This window comes from Macrotis lagotis, chromosome 8 (genome assembly GCF_037893015.1).
Source record: "Macrotis lagotis isolate mMagLag1 chromosome 8, bilby.v1.9.chrom.fasta, whole genome shotgun sequence".
Lineage (NCBI taxonomy): Eukaryota > Metazoa > Chordata > Mammalia > Peramelemorphia > Peramelidae > Macrotis > Macrotis lagotis.
Window position 1 is genome coordinate 163,640,143 of NC_133665.1, and position 27,739 is coordinate 163,667,881.

Genomic DNA, 27,739 nt, shown 5'->3' on the forward strand with positions numbered 1-27,739 from the left:
TCTTTTTTCCCTCCCTGTTATCCTTTCTATCCTTTTTCCTTCTTTATTTCTTCCTTTCTTCCTTCTCCCTGCCTTCCTTTCTTTTCTTTCTCCCTCCATTTCTCCTTTCTAACCACCCTCTTCCCATTACTTCCCTCTCTTCCTTTTTCCTTCACTTTCTTCTTTGCTTCCTTGGTTGCTTCCTTCTTTTCTCCTATTCTCTCCTCTCATCAACACTCTTTGACCAACCTGATTTGTCACTAAGCTTTTTAAATTCTCTCCTCCTGTCAACATATCGCTCTTCCACCCTTCTCTTTCAACTGCTTGTGATTAAATATGATAAATTAAGTCCAGGATAGGATCATACTGTAACTGTTGCAGGGGAATACTCTGAGTTTATACCATCTGTTTTAATAGAACTGCCAGTTCTAAGGGGTATTTAGTTCTAAGATTCCTATGGTGGAGAGGAGTCAAATAACCCAAGGATACTTGTCGACCTTCTTGCCTCCCTGCCCAAGCATATAACAACTCTGAGCAGGACTTCCTAAGAACACCTCAAGGGAATCTTCCACATGACCTCTTCACCAGTCACTTTACTACAGATCAGAAGTCATATCGCTAAGAAATTTCATCCCCAGAAATGCTCACATTGGGTCCTTCTTGTCTTAATTGGTGATTAACTCAGTCACCTACTACAGCCATGTTTTCTTTCACTCCCTGCCAGTCTTCTCCACAACCACCTTTGCCAAATGCCTGACAACTTCCAGTTCTTGAACCATAATCAAGCAACTCTGTCATCACCCCTGGAAAGATGGGTCAATGTAGGACCCTAAGTCTCTACTCATTATTCTTGTAATTTCCCAAACCAAAAATCTTTCCCAGTTTGCCACTTCTCTAAATGGGTTGTCTTCTCCCTTTAGAATGTAAGTTCCTTGAAGGTAGGGATTGTCTTAACTTTTTGGTATTCTTAGTATTCCTAATAATTGGTTCAGTGCTTGTCACAGTGCTTTTTATTCCTTCCTTCCTTTAGTTTTTCATCCATAGTCATATCCTTTGAATATACTAATTACAGAGATTAATTTATGCAGGAAACAAAGTTTGTTTGTTTTCTAATCATTGCTTCCTGATCATCAAGCCAATATAAAGAACAAAAGATCATTTCACTACATTTTTACAGCTGGGAAAGTAAGTAAGTAAATAGCCACTGGAAAAGAATTCAGGATTACTGTAGGATCTCAACCAGCCTATTACAAGTCTAGGTGAGTATTCTAAGATTAGTACTTTGGAAGGGACTTTAGAGATCCTCTAATCCAATCACCTCATTTTACAGGTGAGAATGATGATGTTTGTCCTTTCTTCTTGAAGATCATGCCATCAGGGAGATGATACCATGACAAGCAAGTGAATTGAGTGAAGGGATGCTATAGTAGGTCAAAAGTTGCATTTTCTTCTCTGGAGCCATCTAAATCCACTGACCAGATATGGAGATGACCCTGGATGCAAGGCCATCAGGGCTAAGTGACTTGTCCAAGAACACACAGCTAATAAGTGTCAAGTGTCTGCACCAGATCTGAACTCATGTCCTTCTGACTCTGGAGTGGATTAAATGACTGACTTAAATTCACTCAGGTAGTAAACACAGAGCTAAGGTTAAAATTTGGGTGTTTCTGAAGCAGGTCATCAGGATATGGCCATGTTGAACTTGAAGGTCATGTCCTTTGGGATTAGTATAGAACACCATTTATGCACAATGAGTTCTGCTTTAGCCACTTCCTGGGGGACCAACCCCTGGAAATACCTGGGGGATTGGAGAATTGGAGAATACCTGAAGCCAGGTGCTAAACCACTCCCCAAGCATCACCCTTGACCAACCTACTGTGGAAATGTATTTAAGCAAGGTGTTCCAGGGTGGAGTGCTCTCTCTTTTTTCCTCTCTTTTCTTCTTTTCAGGATGGTTACTTTCTCTCTCTAAGCTAGAACCACATGCTACTGGCATATGCCACTGGACTATTTGGTCTCTATGTGGCCAGATTTATGTAGAACTAAGCTTTTCTCCTCTCCTCTCCTTCTCTCTTCTTTTCTCTAAATTCTCTCCTTTGTTGTTTCCAGGCCTGTAACTAAATCCTTTCTATGTTATTTCTGTGACCTTTTCAGGCTTGTAAAATAGAATAAAGCCTGAGCATTTCCAACTCCAGGGCAAGTTGTGAGTTTTTCACTTCCAAGAACTCTCCTCTTTATGGCGGTGCCACCAATCTTCCTGTCATCACTTCAACTCCAAATCTAGGACTTTTCCCCATTGTTAGTGCCTCCTTCCACAAAACTGCCTATTTGTGCAATGTGCTGGATGCCTCCCTAAAGATTTTTGATATGATTAACTCTTTGAAGGCAGGAACTTTTTTTATTTTTGTCCTTGTGCCAGCACCTTGGACAGTGCCCATCACATAATAGGAATTTTAAAAGTGTTTATTGATTCATTATTTCCACAGCCTGCCCTGTCTTCTAGTAAAGAATCATAGATTCTGACCTGGAAGGGATCTTGGAGACTGTCTAGTTGGGGTTTTTTTTACATATTTTTACAGATTTTTTTTTACAGATTCAGGAAACTGATGTACAGAGAAGAAAAGCTATTTGACTGCTAGCACATAGATAGTAAATAGAAGAGCTAAGATTCCAGTCTTAGGTCCTCTAACTTCAGATCTGGAGTTTATTCCTCTCCATCCCACTCAGAGTGACTAATAATAAAAACAAGAATAACAAATGACAACTATCATTTAGACTGTGTCTTATGGTATACAAAGGACTTTACAAATATTTTAAATGATTATCACAGCAATCCTGTGATTTTTACAGATAAGGAAACTGAGGAATCAAGAAGTTAAAAGACTTCTCCATGGTTATAGAGCTACTATGTATCCAAGGCAGGATTCGAATTCAAGTCTTCTTAATTTTGTTTCTAGTCCTCTATTCACTATGGCACATAACCACCTAAAAGTGCATGTGTATCTAGGGTTTCAAGTTTAGAATAGGACTTGCACCTGGTATATATGGTATAGGAACTCTCAGATGAAGAAATTCTTTCATTGCCAGCTGATTCTACCCTGATACTTCCAGTCTTAAAGAGATGCTGATAGTATTAAGACCTTAAGTGACTTTCCCAGGGTCTCATAGTCATTCTGTATCAGAGACTGGTTTTCTGACTCCAAGGTCAGCTTTCTGTCTCCTACACTGCCTTTGATTTTAAAAACAAAGCTTTAACCTTTATAAGGCACTTTACCCATTTAATCCCCTTTTGAGTCTCATAAAACCTTGTGAGGTGTTATCCTTTTTATAATGAAGAAACTGAGACATTCAGAGATGGTCACATATCGTGGAAGCATCTAAAATGAACTTTGATTTCCTGGCATCCTGACTCTAAGTTGAATGCCTTCTCTACTTTAAATTAATCATTTAATGGATTAAGGAATAAGGAACTCAAGCAGAATCCACAGTTCAAACCCAACAGGCCAAGATTCCCCACCAAATTTATTGATTTAGAGAGACTCACAGTGGAGTGATCTTCTAGACCTGTTCTCTTTATAGAATAGTCTTGAATATTTGTTGACAGAAAAGGTACACCAAACAACAGTAACATTGAAGGTTTCATCTATGAGAGTCACTGATAATCAGGCCCATAACTAGGGAAACCAAAGATTTCCCCAGGCTTACTGAATTTAAAGGGTACAAAAAGTAGTCCTTTCCTACACCTCAAAACAGTAGACCTTAAACCTAGCTAATAAGGATCGTTAAGGTAGGGAGTTACCAAATGGTTGACTTGGGGGAAATTTTTTCCTTCCCAATTCAAGCTTTCCCTCCTGTACCAGTTTCTTAGAGTTTCTGTCTTCTCCATCCCTCCTTCAATTCATCATTTGGTCCTAATATGTTTGTGGCATTATTCCCTTATCTCCAAAGTTATTTGTCTCTGAGGATTCTGAGGAACCTAATCACCCAATTCAGACACAAGACAGAGCAAAGATAAGCACAAGATGACATGTTGTTTTCATGAACTATATATGAAGAATGATTGAACAAGGGAAAAGAATGCTCAGTTTTTATAAAATCTCAGCCCAAGTGCCACTTCTCCATGAAGTGTTTCCAGATTCTCCCACCTCTTCGTGTTTCCCTCCACAAAAAATACCTTGTGTTTATTTGTACATGCTTATGTACATACATGCTGTCTCCACTTATAGAACATAAGCTCTTTGAGGGCAAGAATTCATTCATTTCTGCCATTGTGTCCCCAGAGCCTAAGACAGCACCTGGTACATTTTAGTTGGTCGATAAATGCTTGTTGATTGACTAATTATTCTGCCAAAGGTTAGAAGCTGGTTCTGGGCCAGTTGACAAAGCAAATGAGATTTCAACAACATGAACTGGCCATTTTCATCCCAAGGCAAAAGTCATTCCATGAGTCTAGTCTGGTGCTCAGAGACTTGTATTTCTTTCCTCTGACAGCTAAGTAACAACCTGATGTTTAGGGGTGGGGGCAGGGATGGAATTAATACCACCAGAGAGTAACTAAGCAACAGGGTGAAGGTAGTCCAAGATCCAGTTGCCAAAGACCAATTGGACATTCCATTTCTACAGTCCTCATTCAAGGACTGACTCTGACCCAGCACTTACCCAGTGAGTTACTGACTGTGGGATGTAGCGTCAATAAGCACCTAGTAAGAACTTAGCTTACTCAGCTGGTAAATTATAGAACAAAGCTCCTACTCACATTGGAGATGGTTGCATCTGGGCTGTTCTTGCCCTCCAAATTATGTCTTGAGCTGATTTAAAGACTTGAGGATTACCTACTTTCAACTTTGGGTCCTTGTACTCTGCTCCTAAATTCATCTTGCTGCTTAGATAGCTCCCCGAGGAGAAGGGGACGCCTAATGTAAGTTTATTTCAGCATTGACTTTAAATTAAAAATGAATCTACTCTCAGTCACCCTTGAAAGATTAAGTAATCAGTTGGTCACTGTGCTAGTATGTCTGTGTGTGTGTGTGTGTGTGTGTGTGTGTGTGTGTGTGCAGAATTGGGTGTATTTTGTGTTATCAAGATATAAGCTCAGTTTTGTTCCTTTAGGAATCCCCTGGAAAAGGACTCTCTAGTGTGTTATTCAATGGTGTGTATAAGCAGCTGTACTAAAATGTCAGAAGAGTTAGCACAGCTGACACTAGCCGCTGAAAAGAGAGGAGTGTGATAGTCCCATAAATCTACTCTTTCCAGCCAAGCCCTGCTTAATATAGAACTAATATGAGTCCAGCCTTGGACAAACTCTCTGACTTGCTTTGACCAGTGTTCTGGGGGGTGGAGGGAGTGGTGGAAGAAAAAGCTACTTAAAAGTTGGTGTGGAAAGAGCCTATCATATTGCCCAAGAACCTTCTTGAAGCATCAGCTTCATTTGTCAATTCTTCTTTTTCCCTTCCTTCATCTAGAAAGATGTCCGAGCCTGGCAAAAATTCTGACCAAGATGTACTTCTCGGGGAAGATATTGATGAAGATGAAATCCTGGCCAACTTGTCTCCGGAGGAGCTCCGAGAATTACAGTCAGAGATGGAAGTCATGGCTCCTGACCCCCGACTCCCTGTGGGAATGATCCAGAAAGATCAAACAGAAAAACCTCCAACCGGTAACTTTGATCATCGTTCTCTTGTCGATTATATGTATTGGCAGAAGGCATCTAGGCGCATGATGGAAGAGGAGAGAGTCCCTGTCACCTTTGAATCATCCAAGGTAATAAGCCCAACCTCCAAGTGTATCTTCTTGAGTATTTTGAGCACAGAATTTGTGTAGCCAGCAAGTTCTTGTTTCTTTAGGATACATACAGATCAACATACACTATTGGATTCCACACCGAACCGAACCTAAGTGTGGTGAAAATCTTTTTTTTTTTTGGTTTAAATTTGAGAGGGGATGAGTGTTTCTTTTGAGTCTTTTCTGTCCTTTAAAACAAGTTTATAGAATAAAAATTACACTGTAGAAAGTGAATGAGTATGTAAATATACCCTAAAGCAAAATTGATAACTGATATTTATGTAGAATTCCAAATCTACAAAGTTCTTTCTGTACATTATCTCCTTTGAATTTCATAACAATCCTGTGAAGTAATCAAGGCAGGAAGACTTGAGTTCAATACTCATTAGCTGAGTGACTATGGATAAAGTAAACCTTGTTTGCCTCAGTTTTCTCATCTGTAAAGCGATAATAATAGTATAAAACCCTCCAGGATTATTGTGAGGATCCAGTGATTTAAAAGTATTTATCACATTGTGGGACAAAGAGCTATAGAAATAAGCTTTTTAGGTATTTACGGTACCTAGACGTTACAGGTCCAGTTCTTATTTTTTGAATAAGGAAACAGAGGCAGAGGAGTTGCCAATACTCACAGAGCTAATGAACGTAAAAGGCAAGAAATAAGCCCAGTTCTTCCCGAATCCCAAGTCTAGCCCTCTTTTCATTGCTTTGTCTAGCAAGAAAACAAGGCAAATCTAACAAATATTTTAACACCAACAATTAGCAATTAAAACACAATTGCAAAGATTCCAATGCCACATTCTCTCTCTCTCTCTCTCTCTCTCTCTCTCTCTCTCTCTCTCTCTCTCTCTCTCTCTCTCGTAGTTTTTGCAAGGCAATGAGGTTAAGTGGCTTTCCCAAGGCCACACAGCTAGGTCATTATTAAGTGTCTGAGGCTGGATTTGAACTCAGGTACTCCTGACTCCAGCACCAGTGCCCTATCCACTGCGCCACCTAGCTGTCCCTTGTCACATTCTCTTGAGTCATTTATTACAATTTTAACATAAAAGGAACAAGAAAATAATAAAATGAATTCTTACAACTCCTCTACCATCTATAGTGGCTCAGTATACAAAGGACATTACTGAACTATGTGATTATTGTTGAGTTATTTCAGTCATGCCCGAGTCTTTGTGACCCTATTTGGGTTTTGGGTTGTTTGGGGTTTTTTTGGCAAAGATGCTGAAGTGATTTGTCACTTCCTTCTACAGCTCATTTTCCAGATGAGAAAACTGAGGCAAACAGGGTGAAGTGACTTGCCCAGGGTCATACAGCTAGTATCTGAGAATGCATCTGAACTCAGAAAGATGAGTCTCTTGCTAGTACTCTAGCCACTGCGCCACCTACCTGATTATCAGTACCAAAAAGCAATTGATACCAATTCTGTTTAGCAAATCCTTGTCCTTATAAGCATCCTTTGTAAATTAATTATGTATTTAAAAAATTAAAAAACAAGTTGTCACATGGTTTCCCAGTCTAAATTGAAATAATAATGATAATAATAGTAATAGCATTTATTTAGCACTTACCATGTTCCAGCAACTGTGCTAATCATTGAACACTTATCTCATTTGATTCTCATTACCATTTAAAGAGGTAGGTGCTGTTAATTATCCTTACCCCCATTTTACAGTTGAGGAAACTGAGGCAAATAGAGGTTAAATGACTTACTTGAGATCACAAAGCTAATACACTATCAGAGATGGAATTTGAACCCAGGCCTTCTGACTCAGGAACCAGTGTTTTTCCCTACCATATCATGTTGGCTCCAATAAAATAATTTTACTCAATAACTTAAATGTGAATTGATCTGCCTGCTAAGTCCAAAGAGCTGTTTCATCTTCAAATTATAAATGACTGGATGAATTAATGAAAGGACCTTCAGATAAAGTAACTTAGAATCTCACTAGGAGACACAGATATACCTTGTGACCCTGTGATCAGGCCACGTGTAATTCAAGATAATTGTAAAAGTGTTTCCGAGTCAGTGGAGTACACACTTTATACTCAATGAGTTCTCTAGTATGACTTCTCCAAGACAAACATGACCCCAGGTCACATTATATGTGTTAGAGGACTTTGTATACACTTTCTCATCCATGGCCAGGGAATAACAGCCAGCTCTGTCCTACAACCCTCATAAATTGTCTTCTATATTTAAAAAAGAAAAGAAAAAAAATGAAAAGATACAGTTTCTCACCACAATTTAAACAGCTTGACTAATAGCACCCCCTGCTGGAACCAATAAAAATGGAACTGTGTCATCTCAAATCCATTATAATCGACTATTAACATTTTAGTCTATAACAATGAAATCAAATTCTCACTTAAATGAGGTCAATATCACAGATTATCTTTTTTAAAAATTAGGAATATAGGTATATCATATAAGAAAGGAGTTCTTAATGTATCATGCAAAAAATATGAACTAAATTAACATCATTACTAATATTTTAAAGGTTCTAAAATGAAAGATTCTGAGATTAGCTAGTCCAACCCCATCATTGCATGTTTAAGGAACTTGAAACCCAGAACTATTACATAACTTGTCCAAAATTTTATAAGTTGTAGATAACAAAGCCCAAGGTTCAAACACAGGTCTTCTTACCCCTAACCACACTGTTCTGGATAAATTTAAATATATATCATGCTTTAAAGCAAGAAGTCTTTAATCCCTCATCCTAATTAATTGTTTCCAGATCCGTTCCTATGATTCTGGTGCTTCTCTTTATTTCTTTTGTAGCCTTGATCTGCTCTCCAACTACCTTCATTGAATAGGAATTGAACTAGAGATAGTCATGAAGGAATAACCAAGTCAGTTTTCACAGTTTGCAGATCATAGTTTATCTCCAGGATTCTACTGTATACAAAAATTGAAACATCCAAAAAGAGTGTAGTGTGTGAAAATTTAATGAAATGTAGAAGGAGAAATTAGGGAGTTTCTGGAGAATTAATGGCTTACCTTTAGTGGAAGACCATGAAATACAGGAGAAAGAATGCTAGTTTTGATGTACGCATCTCTCAAGTTACTCATGTGACCTTTCATATGGTTACTGTTTCCTCATCTGTAAAATGAGGGTTTCTAAAAGTCCCTTCCAGCTTTAAATCTATGTATGACATAACATTTTATTCATTTAGACAGAGCATAAAACATAAAATAGCAAGGCAAGACAGCAACTTAACCCAAATCTATTTCTATTTGAATTCCACTGAAAATCTTAAAGAATAGGGTGGCTAGGTGGCACAGTGGATAGAGCGCCGGCCCTGGAGTCAGGAGGACCTGAGTTCAAATGTGACCTCAGACACTTAATAATGACCTAGCTGTGTGGCCTCGGGCAAGTCACTTAACTCCATCTGCCTTGCAAAAACCTTAAGAAAAGAAAGAAAATCTCTTTTTTTTTTTTAGGTAGATCAGCTAGATCATTATTAAGTGTCTGAGACTGGATTTGAACCCAGGAACTCCTGACTCCAGGGCCGGTGCTTTATCCACTGGCCGGTGCTTTATCCACTGCGCCACTTAGCTTCCCCAAGAAAGAAAATCTTAAAGAATATAGCACTTTAACATTTGCAAGTCACTTTAATAATACATTTTACCATGAGCACTATGTTTTAAATACAGGAACACCTACTTAAAGATTTCCATTTGTTAATATGCAGATTTGTAATTCTGTTTTTAAAACAAAAGACTCCAATTGTTTTGGAGATTTGGGGTAAACACAATGTTATTTTTGAAAGAACATAGGAAGAATAAAGTCATTTAATTAACAAATATTTATTGTGTTGCTAATATGTGCCAGTTATTTGTTAGGCATTGAGGTTAGAGATAGAATACATTTCTTGTATTATATGAGACAAATTTTTTCTCTTACAGAAAAACACTGAAGAGGTTCGTAAAGAAATAGACAAAGATAATACAAATGTGTCAGGGGCTCTAATAGCAAAAGTCAATAAAGAAAATGAAAAGAATGAAACCAAGTCAAACAGTCCCGAAAAGATTCAAGAAACAAAAGATAATGATGGAGGTGAAGAGGATGATGAAGGTGATAATGAAGATAATGAAAATGAAGAAGAGGAAGATGGCGGAGAAGAGGATGACAAAAGAACTAAAGAAGAGGAGGAAAAGAAAGCCAGGGAAAAACAGAGAGAAGAAAATAAGAACAGCTTAAAGTTACTTTCAAAACTCTTTGCAGAGGCAAAGGAGAGCCCTATATCCCTAGAAAAAAGTGAAAACAAAATCTCAAAACTGGATCCCAAGAAATTGGCCTTGGATACCAGTTTTATGAAAGTGAGTGCCAGACCTTCAGGAAACCAAACAAATCTTGATGAAAGTTTGAAGAGAGTACGCAAAAATGATCCAGAAATGAAAGAACTCAACCTGAATAACATTGAAAACATACCCAAAGAGATGCTACTGGACTTTGTCAATGCTATGAAGAAAAATAAACACATCAAAGCATTTAGCTTAGCCAACGTAGGTGCAGATGAAAATGTTGCCTTTGCTTTGGCCAACATGCTACGTGAAAATAGAAGCATCACGACTCTCAATATCGAGTCCAATTACATTACGGGCAAAGGCATTGTTGCCATCATGAGGTGTCTCCAATATAATGAAACATTAACAGAACTCCGCTTTCACAACCAAAGACACATGCTGGGCCACCATGCAGAAATGGAGATCTCAAGGCTCTTGAAGGCCAACAACACACTTCTTAAGATGGGCTACCATTTTGAGCTTCCTGGTCCTAGGATGGTAGTCACCAACTTGCTTACCAGAAATCAGGATAGACAGAGACAGAAAAGGCAAGAGGAACAAAAACAGCAGCAACTTCAAGAGCAGAAGAAGTTAATAGCCATGTTAGAGAATGGGCTAGGGTTGCCTCCTGGGATGTGGGAGATGTTAGGAGGTCCAATGCCAGATCCAAGAATGCATGAATTATTGAAGGCTCCTCAAATGCCCAGTTCCCAAATGCCCCCCTTTGGCCTTAGTCGGATAAATGACAACAGCAAGAAGCCTAGTCAACCTGAGTCATATAGAACTGACCCAGACTCCTTTAAAGTGGTCAAACTGAAGAGAATCCAACGCAAATCTCGAATGCCGCCGGAAGCCCAAGAGCCTGCTGAAAAAACCAACCTCAAAGATGTCATCAAAACCCTCAAGCCTGTGCCTAGGATCAGACCTCCCCCTCTTGTCGAAATCACACCTCGAGACCAGCTACTGAATGACATCCGACACAGTAATGTTGCCTATCTCAAACCCGTGAGTATGATCGGAGGGGCAGGAAATGTATTTCTATTTACTGTATTGTGTGTTTTTAGTTGAGTAAAATGCTCCTCATTCAACCTAAAGGGAATGTGCGAGAAGTTTGCATTTTCAAATACATTCATCTTTTCAATCTTTTAGTTCACTGGAACATAGGTCTAGAGTTCTGAGGTCTTATAGCTCAACCCTCTCATTTTACAGATGGGGAAAACTGAAGGCTAAGAAGTCTTGACTAAAGTCACCCATGTCAGAAGTGGGACCTGAAAACTCAGATTTTTTTTTTGAAAAATAAATTTTAAAAATTGTTTTTACGTGTAAACAGGGAAAAATAAATTATGAAATAAATATAAAAAAAGAAGTAGGATATAAAAATCCATCTTCCTCTAATATGAAGAAATGCTTCCTCTTAACTTTAGGAGCACCAGTTAGATTATCAAAAAAAATGGAAGCTGTTATGGAACTTGAAGGAATAAACAAGAATGGTTTGTAATTAGTACATTAATAGCTCATATGTTAAATGAACATGTCCAAAGAGCTTGAAAAATTTGTGGGAAGTAGCCCTGGAAAGTGGAAGGAGAATTCTTACTGGAGTTGGAAGAGTGGACTTCAATCTCATCTCTGATGATTACTACCTTGTGAACTTGGACAGCTCCCTTGTCCTCAGTTTCCTCATCTGTAAATGAGAGAACTATACTAGTCATCTTCAGAGATGGCTTCCACTTTTAGCTCTGGTCTTCCTGGATGGGTTTTCATCTTATCCACAGATAGGAAGGACTTTCTACATGCACCTCTACAGATCTCTCTCCAATGCATCATGATAGAATGGAAATGACCCTGGGTTTTTGGGGTCTGTGCCACAGAGGTCCACATATTGGTAATTTCTGCCAAACGGAAAGTATGTCAGCTATGATGCTGGGAGTAGACAATCCTTCTGACACCCAAGCTATCCTAGATAGTTAGAAAAAGATCAAAAGTAGAGGATCAGCCATTAGCCTCCAGACCTAGCTGTGAGTTCAGTGGCTAGAATGTTGGGACTGCAGTCAGGAAGATCTGAGTTCAAATCTGACTTCAGACATTTTCTAGCTGTGTTACCCTGAGCAAGTCACTTAACTCCCATTTGCCTCAGTATCCTCATCTATAAAATAGGGATAATAACACTACCTACCTCTCATCCTCTGTCTGCCTCAGTTTCCTCAACTGCAAAAAAGGGTTAATAATATGTACCTCTCAACCTCTATTTGTCTCAGTTTCCTCAACTGTAAAAAGGAGAAACCTCTGTTTGCCTAGGTTTCCTCAACTATAAAATGGTAATAATAACAGAACCTATCTCTCAGATTTCTTGGAGGGATCAAATGAAATGATATTTGTAACATGTTTAGTACAATGTTTAACATATCGTAGGCACTATATAAATGTTTATTCCTTTCCCTCCCCTCCCACTAGGAATGATATGATAGCTGCCCTCTTTAAAAATTTTTTTTTTATTAAAGGCAATGAGGTTAAGTGACTTGCCCAAGGTCATACAGCTAGGCAATTATTAAGGATCTAAGATAGAATTTGAACCAGGTCCTCCTGACTCCAGGGTCAGTTCTGTATCCACTGTGCCACCTAGCTACCCCATAGATGGTCCTCTAATATTTGAAAGGATGTAAAGGATTGTTGCTTCATTTGAGGCCAAAGAGTCCAGGAGCAATAGGTAAAAGACACAAAAAAGAAAATTAGGGCTCAGGATCAGGAAAAACACCACTGAAAATTAATGGGATCCTGAAGAGAAATTAGCTGCCAAGAGAGATTTTCAAGGAGCTTTGCAATCTGATGGGGAAGGGGCTATTTTACAGATAATTGTAGTAAAAGGAAGAATGTTACTAACATACCATAATGTTTTTAACATGACAATTTACACTGACAGTACTTTGAAGTTTGCAAAAGTGCTTTTCTTAATCTCATTTATTCCTCACAAGTCAGAGAGATAGATAGTGACTTTATCATCATTTTAATTTGATAGATGAAGAAATTGAGGCTCCAAGAGATTAGCATCAAATAGCTAATAAGCAAAAAAAAAAAAGCTGAGATTCAAACTTAGATCTCTTTTCTTTAAGTGCAATAGAAATGTTCAGGTAAAGAGTTGTGAGGACTTTGAAAAGAGAAAGAGATTGGATTTAGGTGGGGGGAGGTATCATGGAGAAAAAAAGGGATCTGAGAGGGATGTTAAAGGAAGAAAGACACTACAGAAAATGGAGACAGAGTGGGACTTTCCAAGGATGGATTGTGACATGAGCAAATATATGGGAACAGGCAACATGAGAATGGAAGATTTAGTTTACTTTAGCTAGAACATGTTAAGGGAAGGGTGAGGAAAACGTAAGGTAGAAGCATAAGGTAGAACTGGAAAAATAAAGTCAGAATCAAAAATTCATAACAGAAGTCAATTCAGTTGGCAATAAAGACCTAATAAAGATTTTTGAATAAACACATAATATAATCACAGAAATGCATTTGAAATTTTAATTAGGTGGTGCAAAAGATGAATTGGAAAAGGGAGAGACCAGGGAAAAGGGAAAAAAACAATGAGAGTTATCTTCTTCACTTTCTTAGTGGTCCATTTGTTCATGGATAGAGTAGAGTAGAAATTTAGTTCGATATCTGATGAATTCAATAGGTCAAATTTAATTATATTCTCCAAAGGATCTATGTTTTGTACATATGGTAAAACTATCCCTTCTTTGACATTATTTTGAATTGGAATGTCAATTTACAGCTTGATACCTACTTAATTTCTTTTTTTTTTAGGTTTTTGTTTTGTTTTTGGGTTTTTTCGAAAGGCAATGGGGTTAAGTGGCTTGCCCAAGGCTACACAGCTAGGTAATTACTAAGTGTCTGAGGTCGGATTTGAACTCAGGTCCTCCTGACTCCAGGGCCAGTGCTCTATCCACTGTGCCACCTAGCCTCCCCACCTACTTGATTTCTTAATAATGAATAAAGATGGTAAATAAAGAAATGTCAATCATTACTCTGATGGCCTTTCTTTAAGGTAGAAAGATAGAGGTACAAAGCACTGGGGCTGTAGAATTGGCCATTTGGTGACTTCTAAACTCCTTTCCTCTCCCAATCTAAGATCTTCTTAGATTAAGATTATCATTTTATAATCTTATAATTCAATAATGAAATGTGTGATTTGGACAGGAAATATGAATGGTAAAATGTTTTTAGTACTCTAAATAGGATTATAACATAGAAACTATTTTAAAATATTTTTAAATTTTTTTCTCTAAGTTTCTCATGCTGTAAGACATTGTAGCTGGTAAACCTATTTTAAAAAGCATTTAATTCTAGATAAATATATTTTATTTTTACATATAAAATTGTACAGTTGTAATAATGTCAATTTGTCACTATTCTAGTCTTTTCAAATCACATCTATCTCTGATCTAGGTAGGGACATAGATTCAAGATTTAGATAAGAGAACTTGGGGATCATTTTATCCAAGTTTCCTTACTTTGCAAATAAGTAAAAGGAGGCCCAGAAATTTAAAATGACTCCCCTAAATTCCTGTAAGTAGTAAGTGTCAAAGCTAAAGATTTGACCCAGATATTCTAAATCCAAATCACTGTTCTTCCATTGCACCATTCTGTATATAGATACTCAGTCAAAAACTGGTCCATATAAATAAGGCCATGCCTTGCTCAGGGAATGACAAGTTGCTATATTTACTCTTTTCCCTCAGACAGTGCCATCCTTAATAGGAAAATTTCTAGTATAATTCTGGGAGGGACTAGTTATTACAAAGTTTCAGTGATTCTATCATAATCTCTGACCAGTTATTCTAGGAAAGAATAATACAGATTTGACCATTTCTTGAATGTTTTGACTACTTTCTCCCCTTCAAAATTCATCTTCCACTCATGTGGTAAATTGATAATCCTTAAAGATACATCTCACTATGTCACTTCCTTACTGCATTCTATTTTAGGATTCTAACAAGGAGATGGTCACCTGAAATGTCTCCTTACCTGTAAATTGATTTCCTTATCTTTGGACTTCTATGGATCATGGAGGCTAACCAGTTAGGATTTCCTGTATTAAAACCTCTCTTCTATAAGAGGCAGTAAGATTCATTTATAGGAATAGCTGCAAAATCTGCATGGCCTGTCTTTAAAAGGCTTTGATAGTGGCTGTCTGACATTTAATTCTATTATATTATTACACCTAAGAAATCTTTATGTCCAACAAATCAAGATGTAATATGCTTCACTTTCCAGATCAACTAGTTTTCCATTTTGAAAAAAGAGCCAGTCACTGAATTCTAAGTAATTCTGATGGCCAAACTGTCTCCAGAAAAAAAAAAGAAAGAAATGGACCTTCCTTTCTTCTCAAAGGTGGAGAACTATAGGTTGTAAACCCTGAAAATACTGTCAGACGTTGCTGAGGTCTCAGTGAGTTTCACTGCATTGCATTTTCTTTCCCATGTTTTTATTCTTTGTGAAAAGGTTAACTTACTAGATAGGAGAGGGGGAAAGACATATTCAGAAATGAAGGTGATAGAGAAACAAAAGACATCAATAAAATGTTTGTAAGAGAATAAAAGGGTACAGGGAGTAATTCCTAAACTGCTATGCTTTCAAGGTACAGTTAAAAAACACAGCAATGATGTTAATAAATAAAATTGGGCAATGTTTTCCCATGTTCTTAATCTAGAGGAAGACAAAGGTATAAGGGAGCAAATTGTTACCCTTCAGTTAAGTATTGAGGGACCCAGGGTCACAGCTCTACCTTGGTGGTGAAAGCAGGAGCCAAAGGAAAAACTGTCCCACTATGGAATATATATGCTTTATTACTGGTTTCCAACTCTGTAAACCCTTGTGTTTGGTTGCTCTGTGTTTGTCTGAAGCGCATCTGCTCTGTCCTCACAATACCTCTGCTTTGTTCTTCATCCATTCCCTCAACTCTGCCCCTATCTGGACAAGTTTTAGCAGCTTAGTAAAGTGGAGTCCTAGGGATCATCTAATCCAAGGGTTCCTTAACTGTGTTATGGTCTCCTTTGACAATCTGGGGAAGCCCAGAGACTCCTTTTTTAAAATTATTTTATTTTTATTGAATTTTACAATTTTTCCCCTAATTTCACTTCCCTCCTCCCACCCCCACAGAAGGCAGTCTGATAGTCTTTACATTGTTTCCATGCTATACATTGATCAAAACTGAATGTGTTGAGAGAAAAATCATAACCTAAAGGAAAAAATAAAATATAAGAGAAGGAAAAATTACATAAGATAACTTTTTTTTTAAATTAAAGGTAATAGTCTTTGGTCTTTGCTTAAACTCCACAATTCTTTCTCTGGATACAGATGGTATTTCCCATTGCAGATAGCCCAAAATTGTGCCTGATGAGATGAGCAAGTCCATTAAGGCTGATCATCACCCCCCTGTGCTGTTAGGGTGTACAGTGTTTTTCAGGTTCTGCTCATCGCACTCAGCATCAGTTCATGGAAATCCTTCCCGGTTTCTCAGAGTCTCCTTCTAAAAATCATGATTTTAAAATGCATAAAACAGACTATAAAAGATACCAGTTGTATTGAAATAGTTTATCTCTCTATATAGATATAGATCTATATATATATCATATATATATAAATGTATGTATAAAGTTCCCATATTACAGTTTAAGAACACCAGGGCAGTAGGTGGTGCAGTGGATAGGGCACTGGCCTTGGATTCAGGAAGATGGGTTTTCAAATCCAGCCTCAGACACTTGCCACTTACTAGCTGTGTGACCTTCGGCAAGTCACTTACTCCTGATTGCTTCACACTCAGAGCTGTAACCGGTTGTCCTGATTCATATCTGACCACTGAACCCAGGTGGCCTGGAGGTGAGAGTGAGGCTGGTGACTTAGCAAACACCCCCCCCCCCAACTCAAACCAATTCCTATGCTTCATGTGGCAACTAGAGAGATGGTCCTCAAGTTTCAAAAGGACAATGCACAGTTCAAGACATAAATTTGTGAGTCACTTACATAGATATAGAAGTCTGGCATAAATGAAATTTCCAAGAGAGTGAGGAACTGAGAGACGGGAGTTGAGCACAGACTCCTGGGGAATGCCCTTCGAAAATGAAGGACAAAGCATTATTAAGAACACCTCACCTAGTCTAATACACTTATTTTACTATAGAAAAAAACTGAAACTTAGAAAGTGAATTAGTTCACACAGGTGGTTAATGTACGACTGGATTTGAACCCAAGTCTCCCAATTCCAAATCCAGTTTTTCCATTATAGAACCTTACCCCAATATGTTTTCAAAGATTTTGGAAAGTGATTTTCATTCATTCATTCACTGACCAAATATTTATTATATGTCTATTGGTTAATAAGTCCCTGGGAGAGATGCAAAGTTTGGATGAATAGTTAAAAAGCAAAACCTCTGATTTTTTAAAAATTCCTAGGTTGGTAGAAGGAAAGACTAAAAAAAAAAAAAAAAAACCAGGGAGGTGGTATTCCCAGAGGACTGGGGAGAGATTTGGCAGGTTTGAAGAAACTGGGAGAACATTCCAGGGGCAGGGAATATACTGAGCAAAGTCAGGAGAATATTTGGTGAATCTGGAAATAGAAATCAGAGCAATTTGGTTGAAGCATAGATCTTTTTTTTGTCAGTTTTTGCAAGGCAATGGGGTTAAGTGGCTTGCCCAAGGCCACATGGCTAGGTAATTATTAAGTGTCTGAGACCAGATTTGAACTTAGGTCCTCCTGACTCCAAGGCCAGTGCTCTATCCACTGAGCCACCTAGCCACCCCTTGAAGTATAGATCTTTTTTTTAGGGTTTTTTTTACAAGGCAAACAGGGTTAAGTGGCTTGCCCAAGGTCACACAGCTAGGTAATTATTAAGTGTCTGAGACCGGATTTGAACCCAGGTACTCCTGACTCCAAGGCCAGTGCTTTATCCACTATGCCACCTAGCCACCCCTGAAGTATAGATCTTAAAGAATAATAAAGGGCATCCTGGAGAAGAAGACTGATGCCAGATTAGAGAGACCTTGAATCTCAGACAAAAGAGTTGAATTTTACTCAAGCTGGATCCCCTGAACAGAAAAATTATAACTAGAACTACATGTGAGAAAGAAAGTAGTAAGAAGGATGGATTACAGAGAGGAGAGAGTGGGGCCAACTTATCTGTATGTCTCAAAAGATGATGAGTATTAATCAAAATGCAATAATTGAGAGGCATCATGATGGGGTACTAGTTTGGGGTTCCGTGCTAAAACGAACCTGGACTATATTATTTAGGGGAAAAATATTTTATTCTTTAGAATGAGCTTATATTGCCATTCAAATAATTCAAAATCTATGTAATTATAAAATCATCTGGCCCACATGGAATCATCTTGTCCACAGGGATAGTGTGAGAGACTGTTATATACTTTGCTAAAATCTAAGTATAATTTATCTGTAATAATCCCCTGATCTACCAATCCACTAATCACATTAAAAAACAACATTAATTTAATCTGGCATGACCTGTGCTTGATGAAACTATCACACTCCCTAATTATGTTTCCCTTCCTAAATTCTCTCATCAACTCTTTAATAATACATTTTAGAATAGGGACTACAAAACTTTTTGAGGATGAAAGTACTTTTAGTTAAACAATTTCAATTGTCTTACATTTATTAACAAAAACATAATAAAAGTCAATTATGTATTGTCATGACATTATCTGTATTCATTTGAAAAAGTTTGTAATGTATATGTAATAATTATTAGTTTGCAAGAGGTACTTTGGCTTACTTATGAATTATTTGCCCTTCGCAATAAATTCTCTAATCCCCAGGGTTACATGATCTACCAGATGGAAATCATTGCTTTTAAAATTTTGTAAGGAACCACAATCCATCTCATTATCATTAGTTTGGAACTTTGACCCTTTTTTCTTTACTGAAACTTGTCCTTTTCTGGTCCCAGAGTATTTCTGGAATCCTCCATGATTTATCAGATATCACCAGTAGCAATTCCTAATTATATCTGTCTATCCTAAAATATAATTTACCTGGTTCTGGTGCAGAGAGCCTTAAGGGTCTCTCCAGAAGTAGTAGCCCTTTAACATCTCACTTATCTTGAGTGCAAGTTCCCTCTTGGCCATTTTTGTTCTATTCATATTCTAAAAATCATTCTTCCTGAAGAAAAAAAAAAACAGGAGTAAAATTAATGTTGAGTCATTCTGCACATCATTTTTTATTGCCAAAGGCAGACTCAGTATTTTAAACATGGCAGACGGGTTGTTTGGGGACCCGAGGATACCATAGCCCAAAATAGTGAAGTTGTAAGGAGAAATAGGTTGGGGGAGAGTGGTGGATAATGAACATGGTTTGGACCATGTTGCATTTGAGGTGGACCATCCAAGTGAACACGATGGCGATTAGAGATGTCATCCTCAAATTTCAAAAGGACAGTGCGGAATACAAGATATAAACTTGTCATTCACTTGCATAGACATAAAAGTTGCAGCCTTAGCTATGAATGAGATTTCCAAGAGAGGGGGGAACTAAGAGAAGAGAGTTGAGGACAGATTCTCGGGGAATGCCCATGTTCAAAGGTCAGGTCCAAAAGTGAAAAGCCAGTGAAGAAGGGCAGAGAAGAAGTGATGAGACAAGAAGTAAAGCCAAGGGAAGGCAAAAGAAGAAAGGATATTGAGCAAGAGAGAGTTATGCCGAAGTAGCAGATTTCAAGAAGGAAGATTCATTATGGATTGCCCAATCAGGAAGAGAATCAATGAATGGATGAAAAATAATAGCTAACAATTATCTAATGCTGGAAGGTTGCCAAGTACATAACAAATATTAGCTCATTTCAATCTCACAACAACCCTGGAAAATAGCTAACTATTAGGATCCCTGTTTTAGAGAAGAAAAAACTGAAATGGGCAGAGGTTAAGTGACTTACCCAGGGTCACACAGCTAGGAAATGCCTAGGAAGCAGAATTAGAACTCAGGTCTTCCTAACTTCAAATCTGGCGCTCAATCCCTTGTTGCCTCAGAAGATGAAGCACCTAAATCAAAGTGCAATAACTGAGAGGCATCAAGGTGTATGGAGTGTTGGTTTGGGGCTTTGTGTTAAAAAGAGCCTGGGCTGTATTAATTAAAGGAAAAAGGATTTTGTCCTACAGAATGAGCTAAACAGAGGAGAGGAGAGCCATTTCAGGTCAGTGGAGTGTAGTTCTAATTAAAGGTCTGGCAAGTGTGACTTGTTGCATGAGGTTTCTATTTTCTCTTGCCATGAAGTAGGACAAGTCAACGTCTTGATTTTGTTTGTTGGCTGGGTATTTGGGGGCGGGGGTATCGGGGTACTGAGAGAGGAAGATATTTGGGGGCAGGAGTATCGGGGTACTGAGAGAGGAAGATATTTGGGGGTGGGGGTATCAGGGTACTGAGAGAGGAAGATATTTGGGGGCAGGAGTAAGAGGAAGATATTTGGGGGCAGGGGTATCGGGGTACTGAGAGAGGAAGATATTTGGGGGCGGGGGTATCAGGGTACTGAGAGAGGAAGATATTTGGGGGTGGGGGTATCGGGGTACTGAGAGGGGTATCGGGGTACTGAGAGAGGAAGATATTTGGGGGTGGGGTATCGGGGTACTGAGAGAGGAAGATATTTGAGAGAGGAAGATATTTGGGGCGGGGGTATCGGGGTACTGAGAGAGGAAGATATTTGGGGCGGGGGTATCAGGGTACTGAGAGAGGAAGATATTTGGGGGTGAGGTATCAGGGTACTGAGAGAGGAAGATATTTGGGGGCGGGATATCAGGGTACTGAGAGAGGAAGATATTTGGGGGCGGGGGTGGTATCAGGGTACTGAGAGAGGAAGATATTTGGGGGTGGAGGTATCAGGGTACTGAGAGAGGAAGATATTTGGGGGTGAGGTATCAGGGTACTGAGAGAGGAAGATATTTGGGGGTGAGGTATCAGGGTACTGAGAGAGGAAGATATTTGGGGGTACTGAGAGAGGAAGATATTTGGGGGCGGGGGTATCAGGGTACTGAGAGAGGAAGATATTTTGGGGGTGAGGTATCAGGGTACTGAGAGAGGAAGATAGGTATCAGGGTACTGAGAGAGGAAGATATTTGGGGGCAGGGGTATCAGGGTACTGAGAGAGGAAGATATTTGGGGGTGAGGTATCAGGGTACTGAGAGAGGAAGATATTTGGGGGCGGGATATCAGGGTACTGAGAGAGGAAGATATTTGGGGGCAGGGGTATCAGGGTACTGAGAGAGGAAGATATTTGGGGGCGGGGGTATCAGGGTACTGAGAGAGGAAGATATTTGGGGGGGGGTATCAGGGTACTGAGAGAGGAAGATATTTGGGGGCGGGGGTATCAGGGTACTGAGAGAGGAAGATATTTGGGGGCGGGGGTATCAGGGTACTGAGAGAGGAAGATATTTGGGGGCAGGGGTATCAGGGTACTGAGAGAGGAAGATATTTGGGGTGAGGTATCAGGGTACTGAGAGAGGAAGATATTTGGGGGCAGGGGTATCAGGGTACTGAGAGAGGAAGATATTTGGGGGTGAGGTATCAGGGTACTGAGAGAGGAAGATATTTGGGGGCGGGGGTATCAGGGTACTGAGAGAGGAAGATATTTGGGGGCGGAGTATCAGGGTACTGAGAGAGGAAGGTCTGAAATAAGGAGCAGAAAGACTCTCTCCCCAGCCCTACCCCTGATATTTGTCTGTCATTCTGGACGAAGACCGTGACATCAGAGAGGTGATGCCATGACGAGCACAGGAGTTGGATTTGAGTGCTAAGTCTCCAGCCCAGTGGCCAGATATGAATTAGGATGATTAGTGCTGACCCTGGATGCGGGGCCCAAAGTCCCATAGCTAGGCAGAGTCAAGAATCTGAGGTCGGATTCCAACTCCCATCCTCCTGACTCCAAGGCCAGTGCTCTATCCACTGCACCCCCTAGCTACCCCTCTACCCCTAAAATCTCTATGATGTGAGTTGGGGGCCCTGTTCTTTATTTCTAAGTTTTGTGACTTAGACCTGACCTTCAGTACATGAAATCTGACAATCTTTTCCGAAGTTTTGAGAAGACAGGGGGAGTTTGTTGAAGAAGATGGTAGAAAGATCAGAGTGTGCTCTACCCAGGATCTTGGACCCCCTTGAGATGGTCCTGAGGGACTCTGCCCAGAGGCATAACTGGGAATGTCTGTCCATCCAGGGATGTGCTGAAGCCAGCTCATACTGATCCTATGAGAGCTGGTTGTTAAATTTTCAGTGTAAGTATTTATTCTTGGAAATGGGCAAATGTCACAAACCAAAATTGAGTTATTGATGTTAATAATTCAGATTAAAAATACAAATGTGCTGGGTATGCAGGGCTTTTTTTTTCTTCCAAGAACTGATTGTAAAGCATTTACCAACACATCCATCCATCAGTCCACCTTTTAAGTGTGTAGTCTTGTATCTCCCTGAATTTAAGACTTATCACACCAGATAAGGACAGGAGAGAATGACTAATTCATCAATTCTTTCTGTCATCCAAAAAAAAAACATTACTAAGTGCCAACTGTATGCAGAGTTCTCTGCTAGGTTCTGGGAAGGATGAAAAGCTTTGGTAAGCCGTGGTCTCTGTTCTCATGGAGTTTGTAGTATCAAGAAACTAAGGAGTAAGACACAAACACAAATAACTATTACACAAAAAGTATATTTGTGAGCCCCAAAAAGGGCTATCTGAGGTCCAGGCAGTCCACTTAGGCGATCCCTGATATTTGATGTTGTCATTGCTCAATTATATCTACCTTTTCATGACCCCATTTGAAGTTTTCTTGGCAAAGATACTGGAGTGATATGCTATTTCCTTCTCCAGCTCATTTTTACAGATGAGCAAACTAAGGCAACAAGGTTAAGTGCCCTGCTCAGTCACACAGCTAGGAAGTATCTGAGACCAGATTTGAGCTTAAAAGAAAGAGTCAGCCTGGCTTCAGACCCTGCACTCTACCCACAATGCTACGTGGATGCCTGGGTGGCATTTGAGTTTGGGCAAACAGACCAGCTGGCAGCTCCTAGAAGAGAAAAATGCCAGAACCAGCATGGAGTAATAATAGAAAGAGCCCTAGATTGTGAGTTAAAAAGATCTTAATTCAACTCCTAGTTCTTAGTGTGTGACCTTGGGAAAGTCACTTCTTTCTAGGCTTTGAACTAGAACTCTAGTTCAGACAGCTAAGACTATATGAACCTATAGTCCTATAAACTGCAACCAGGGTAAGGAATTTAAGGGGCACCAAATTTAGAGAAGCCCCAAGGGCATCTGCAGTCTTTCAGAGTACAAAGGCCTAGCATCTATTTATCAAAAATAATTAGTTAAAATAAGATGTGGGCTGGACAGTTATACGCCCATGGTGGTATCCCATGCACCTTCCCCAGATGATAAAATGTATTTGTCCCTTGACCCATGGGCTATTTAATGTACTTGTTTTAAAACAAAAAAATTCCTCAGTAGGGTCCAGATAACGAAAACCTAGTGATTCACTGCTTTTGGGAGGACGGGAGGAGGAGCAACAGAGTGCTTTGGAAAGAATGCCTCGAATTGGATTTGGGGAACCTCACTCTGACACTTGGACGCTGGATGGTACAGTGGACAGAGCAATTAGTCTGGAGTCAAGGAGACTCATCTTCCTGAGCTCAAATCCAACCTCAGATACTCACTAGCTGGGTGACCCCGAGCAAGTCACTTCACCACCCTGTTTGCCTCAGTTTCCTCATCTGTAAAATGATCTGGAAAAGGAAATGGCAAACCATTCCAGTATCTTTGCTAAGAAAACCCCAAATGGGGTCATTCAAGAGTCAGACATGACTGAAAACGACTGAACAACAACCTTGGGCAGATCACTTGACCTTTCCTGGCCCCAGTTACCTCTTCTGTAAAATGAGGAGGTTTTACTCAATGACTAGATCCTGCTTCAGTTATATTCAAGCTGTTGCATCAAGATCTCATCAATTTGGACACTTGCCAATACAGCCCGCTAGTGTTGGGTTGCTAGGGCCTCCTGGCCTGTCTTCCTTTGTTCCTGAGCCAAAGACCTTTTGTTGCCTAGCACCACACTGGGTTATCTGTATTTTGATCTCAGATAAAGCCCCATCTACAGCAGCTGTCTGAGTGATTAGAGTGAATTACACGTAATCATATTATTTACATGTATATAGAGCTTTAAGGGTTGACATGCTTTACTTGTATGTGTGTATGTGTGTTTTCATTTGATCCTCACAACACACCCTGTGGAGTAGATACTATTATTATCACCACTTCACTGATGCAGAAACTGAGACTGAGGGGTTAAGTGACTGACCCAGGGTCACCTTACTAGTAAGGATCCAAAAGTGGAATTCAAACTTAGGTTGTCCCAACTCCAAGTCTAGTGTCCTACCAGATGACTGTTTCAACCTTTAGTGGACTCCAAAGTGAGACCAACCTCTACATGAGTTCATGCTTACCGATAATACTAATAATCATAACTCACATTAGTAAAGACTTGAAACCAAATATGGAAATGCTTTGCAAGACTGTATCTATCTATCTATCTATCTATCTATCTATCTATCTATCTATCTATCTATATATCTGTATCAAATGCTTGCCTTTTCAAAGATGGGGTGTATGAAGGAGGAAGAGAATTTAAAACTTGAAATTAAAAAAATGAATGTTAAAAAATTTTTGTTTGCATGTAATTGAGAAGAAAATAAAGTAACTGTAAAAAACAAAGACAGTGAGGTCACCTTGGTGCAAATCCTTAATTAGACTCTCCAAGCCTTGGTTTGCCCTTCTGTAAAAGGGTGATATTAATATTACTTATATGAAAACTCATGTGGCAGGGTGGTCATGATAAATAAGTAATTTATGAGTAAAATGCTTTATAAAATATATTATGTAAATTTATGAGAATACTTCATGATGATGATTAATAATAATAATAATAATTAGAATAATAGCTGACATTTAAATAACCCTTTAAGGTAGGCAAAGGATGTTACACAATTAGGTCACTAAATTTTCACAGTCCACTCAAGTGTGTGCCACAGGTATGATATGATCATCATCAATTTTACACCTGAGGATACCGAGTCTGAGGGAGTTTCAGCGATTTGCTCAGAACAATTCAAACCTATTCAGGTAAATGTGTATTGTAATGTAACTTCCCTAAGTCTCCTAGTTTCAGAACAGCTATCTAGAGGGAATTTCCTCATTAGAAATCCCTACCCCAGTGAAATTTCAGGTCGAATTTGATTTTCACATATCAGTTACTGTATAAATACAGAAAGGAATAAGAAAAAAAATAGAAATTGGATCTAGAACTCCACTGGTAATAGGGCACTCCCAGATGAGGAAATTCCTTCTATCCACAGTGCAGAACTGTATCTTTGCAACTTGAAATGTAGATTTGTTTACAACATTGACAGACTGCCCAGTTTTATAACAGTCAGCATGAGTCAGAAGCCGGACAAAGACAAAATCGAAATAGTCCCTGCTTTCAAGGATTGTAACATGTAGACACCACACCAGACAGTCTTCTTTTCTTGGTTTTATTATTGGTTTTTTTTAAGGCTTGCTTTCATTCAGGATCAAGCCAATCAGGATGATGTAACATTCCATTAAAATTTTGCACTCTTTGAGTTGGAGAAGTATGACTCCTTCTCTCATTTCCCCAACAGGTGATGATCCAGTTTGGATTCTTCCAGTAACTGGGGGATTAGAACATTGGTTGACTGGCTGGGGGGGTGATTAACAGACTGCCCAGCTGGTGACTTTGCTGGAAAGAGAGAGGGACAGAGAGTAGAGGGAGAGTGGGTTCCTTTTATGTCCCCTGACTGAACTTTCCTATAAAAATGATCATTGATCACACTTACATAAGATGATCAGTACTTTACAACTTGTGGAAGGGGTGTGTGTCTGTGTGTGTGTGTGTGTGTGTGTGTGTGTGTGTGTGTGTTTGTACTCATGTAAGATATATATTTCATGAATTGCTTAAATGTGCCTGGTCAGCTATGATCTGAGGTCTCCACCATCCCTGAGGAGGGAAAGAATCATCACAATAGCTGGGGGCGATGGGAAAGAGTAGGTCCCCAGAGCATGGCCAGGCTGGGACACTTGCCTGCAGTCTCCAAGAAGTATCAGATTCAGGCTATATTTATCAGTTCCTCCCACCAAAGGACTGGTCAAGAGATCAAGAGATTCAAAATACTTTCCTGTGTTCTCTCAAGAAGAGGTTGGTTGCCCCAAAGGTGTATTTCTTTCCTAATTATACAAAAATCATCACAAATAGTGAATGATGAATAAAGTCATTTACCCAAGAAGATAGCAAACACAAAGGAGAGAAGTTATAAAGATTTTTACATACCAGAACATAGATGGAGGAGATGCACTCTTTAGATGGGAGTGACTCAACTGAACCAAGAGATGGCCTCCATCTCACCCAAGGGAAAATTCCCCAAAGAGAGAAGGAAATTGGAGAAAAGTTGAGCTGACTTCCCCTAGCTGGCAGCTCCCAAAGTCTCCTGTTTACATATTTGTCTGACTCCACCAGTCTGAAGTCAGTCTCCAAGGGAGTTTAGTACCTCCAAGGGGTACTGGAAAGGTTTAACAACTGACTCTATGGAAAAAAACAACTGAAAGAGCAAATGAGGCATTTTAAAGTTTAATTAACTTTTTAAAATCTAAACAATCAACAAAACAATAAATCGAGGTCTGATTTGTTGTATTTGCCTATTTATAAAGTGTGAATACAACAATGAAAATTTAAGAATTAAATCTCAGGAGCCATTTTGAGTTGGGTCCAACACCCTTTTGGGTACCATACAAGCTCACTTAAAGGTGATGAAGAATATCTTGCCTCTCTCCAAAACTCTCATACCAACTCCATTTCTCACACAAAGCGTCCAGCAGTCTCCCCACCAATTACTGGTCCCTAATATGTAACACGCAAACTACCCCAGATCTGGCTTGTGTTATTGTAAGGTTCCTTCTAACACAGATAGATCTATTATTCTATGATCTTATGTGATCTTCAAAGACATCCTGTGAGATAGGTACTATCCTTAACCGCATTTTGTAGATGAGACTGAAACAAAAAAAATTTCCTGCCAACAAGTTACATGTTTTTAATATTAACATTTTCCTGCCTGACTCACATCCTCTCTCCTTTGGTCCATCCAACAGGTACAAGTGCCCAAAGAACTAGCCTAGGGGATACAGAGTTATTTGGAAGAAGAAGAAAGAAGAAATACAGGTTGGATACCTATGCTGAAAAGCATTTTGAAGGCCCTTCTTCAGTGTCAGATATGGGAACAATGCATTCAACAGCTAGCGGCATGTTTAAAACTCAGTGTGTTTGAACAATGACAAATGAGTGGTTGCTGTGGGCGATGGAGAAGAAATAATTCTAAAAGTTTAACCTCTTGGGAGTATGATTGTCTTATTTCACATGTATCTTGGTGAACTAGTTAAACATAGAGTAACATTTCTGGAAGAGAAAATAAGTGGAAATTTTATGAAACTCTTCGGATTGTGTTGTATTGGGTATGCTTTCTATCAATAAATAAGTGAGAAACATTAATTATGATATTGCTATCATTCCTCCTTCTGCCTTCTCTGCTACATTTCATTACAAGTTATTACATCCAGGGCAACCCACATCATGCCTGAGCAC

At 39.1% G+C, this 27,739-nt stretch overlaps 1 protein-coding gene across 2 annotated transcripts; it reads left to right on the top strand.

Moving 5' to 3' along the window:
- Positions 1–4,622: 4,622 nt before the first annotated feature.
- LMOD3 (leiomodin 3) lies at positions 4,623–27,646 on the top strand. Of its 2 annotated transcripts, XM_074198766.1 has the most exons (4): positions 4,623–4,897; positions 5,442–5,739; positions 9,671–11,056; positions 27,250–27,646. In XM_074198766.1, exons 2-4 carry the CDS (start codon positions 5,446–5,448, stop codon positions 27,274–27,276), a joined length of 1,707 nt encoding a protein of 568 aa, XP_074054867.1. In that variant the 5' UTR covers positions 4,623–4,897; positions 5,442–5,445; the 3' UTR covers positions 27,277–27,646. The 2 variants fall into 2 exon arrangements, with proteins under 2 accessions (XP_074054867.1, XP_074054866.1); XM_074198765.1 differs by lacking the exon at positions 4,623–4,897 and having other exon boundaries at positions 5,290–5,739.
- Positions 27,647–27,739: the final 93 nt, after the last annotated feature.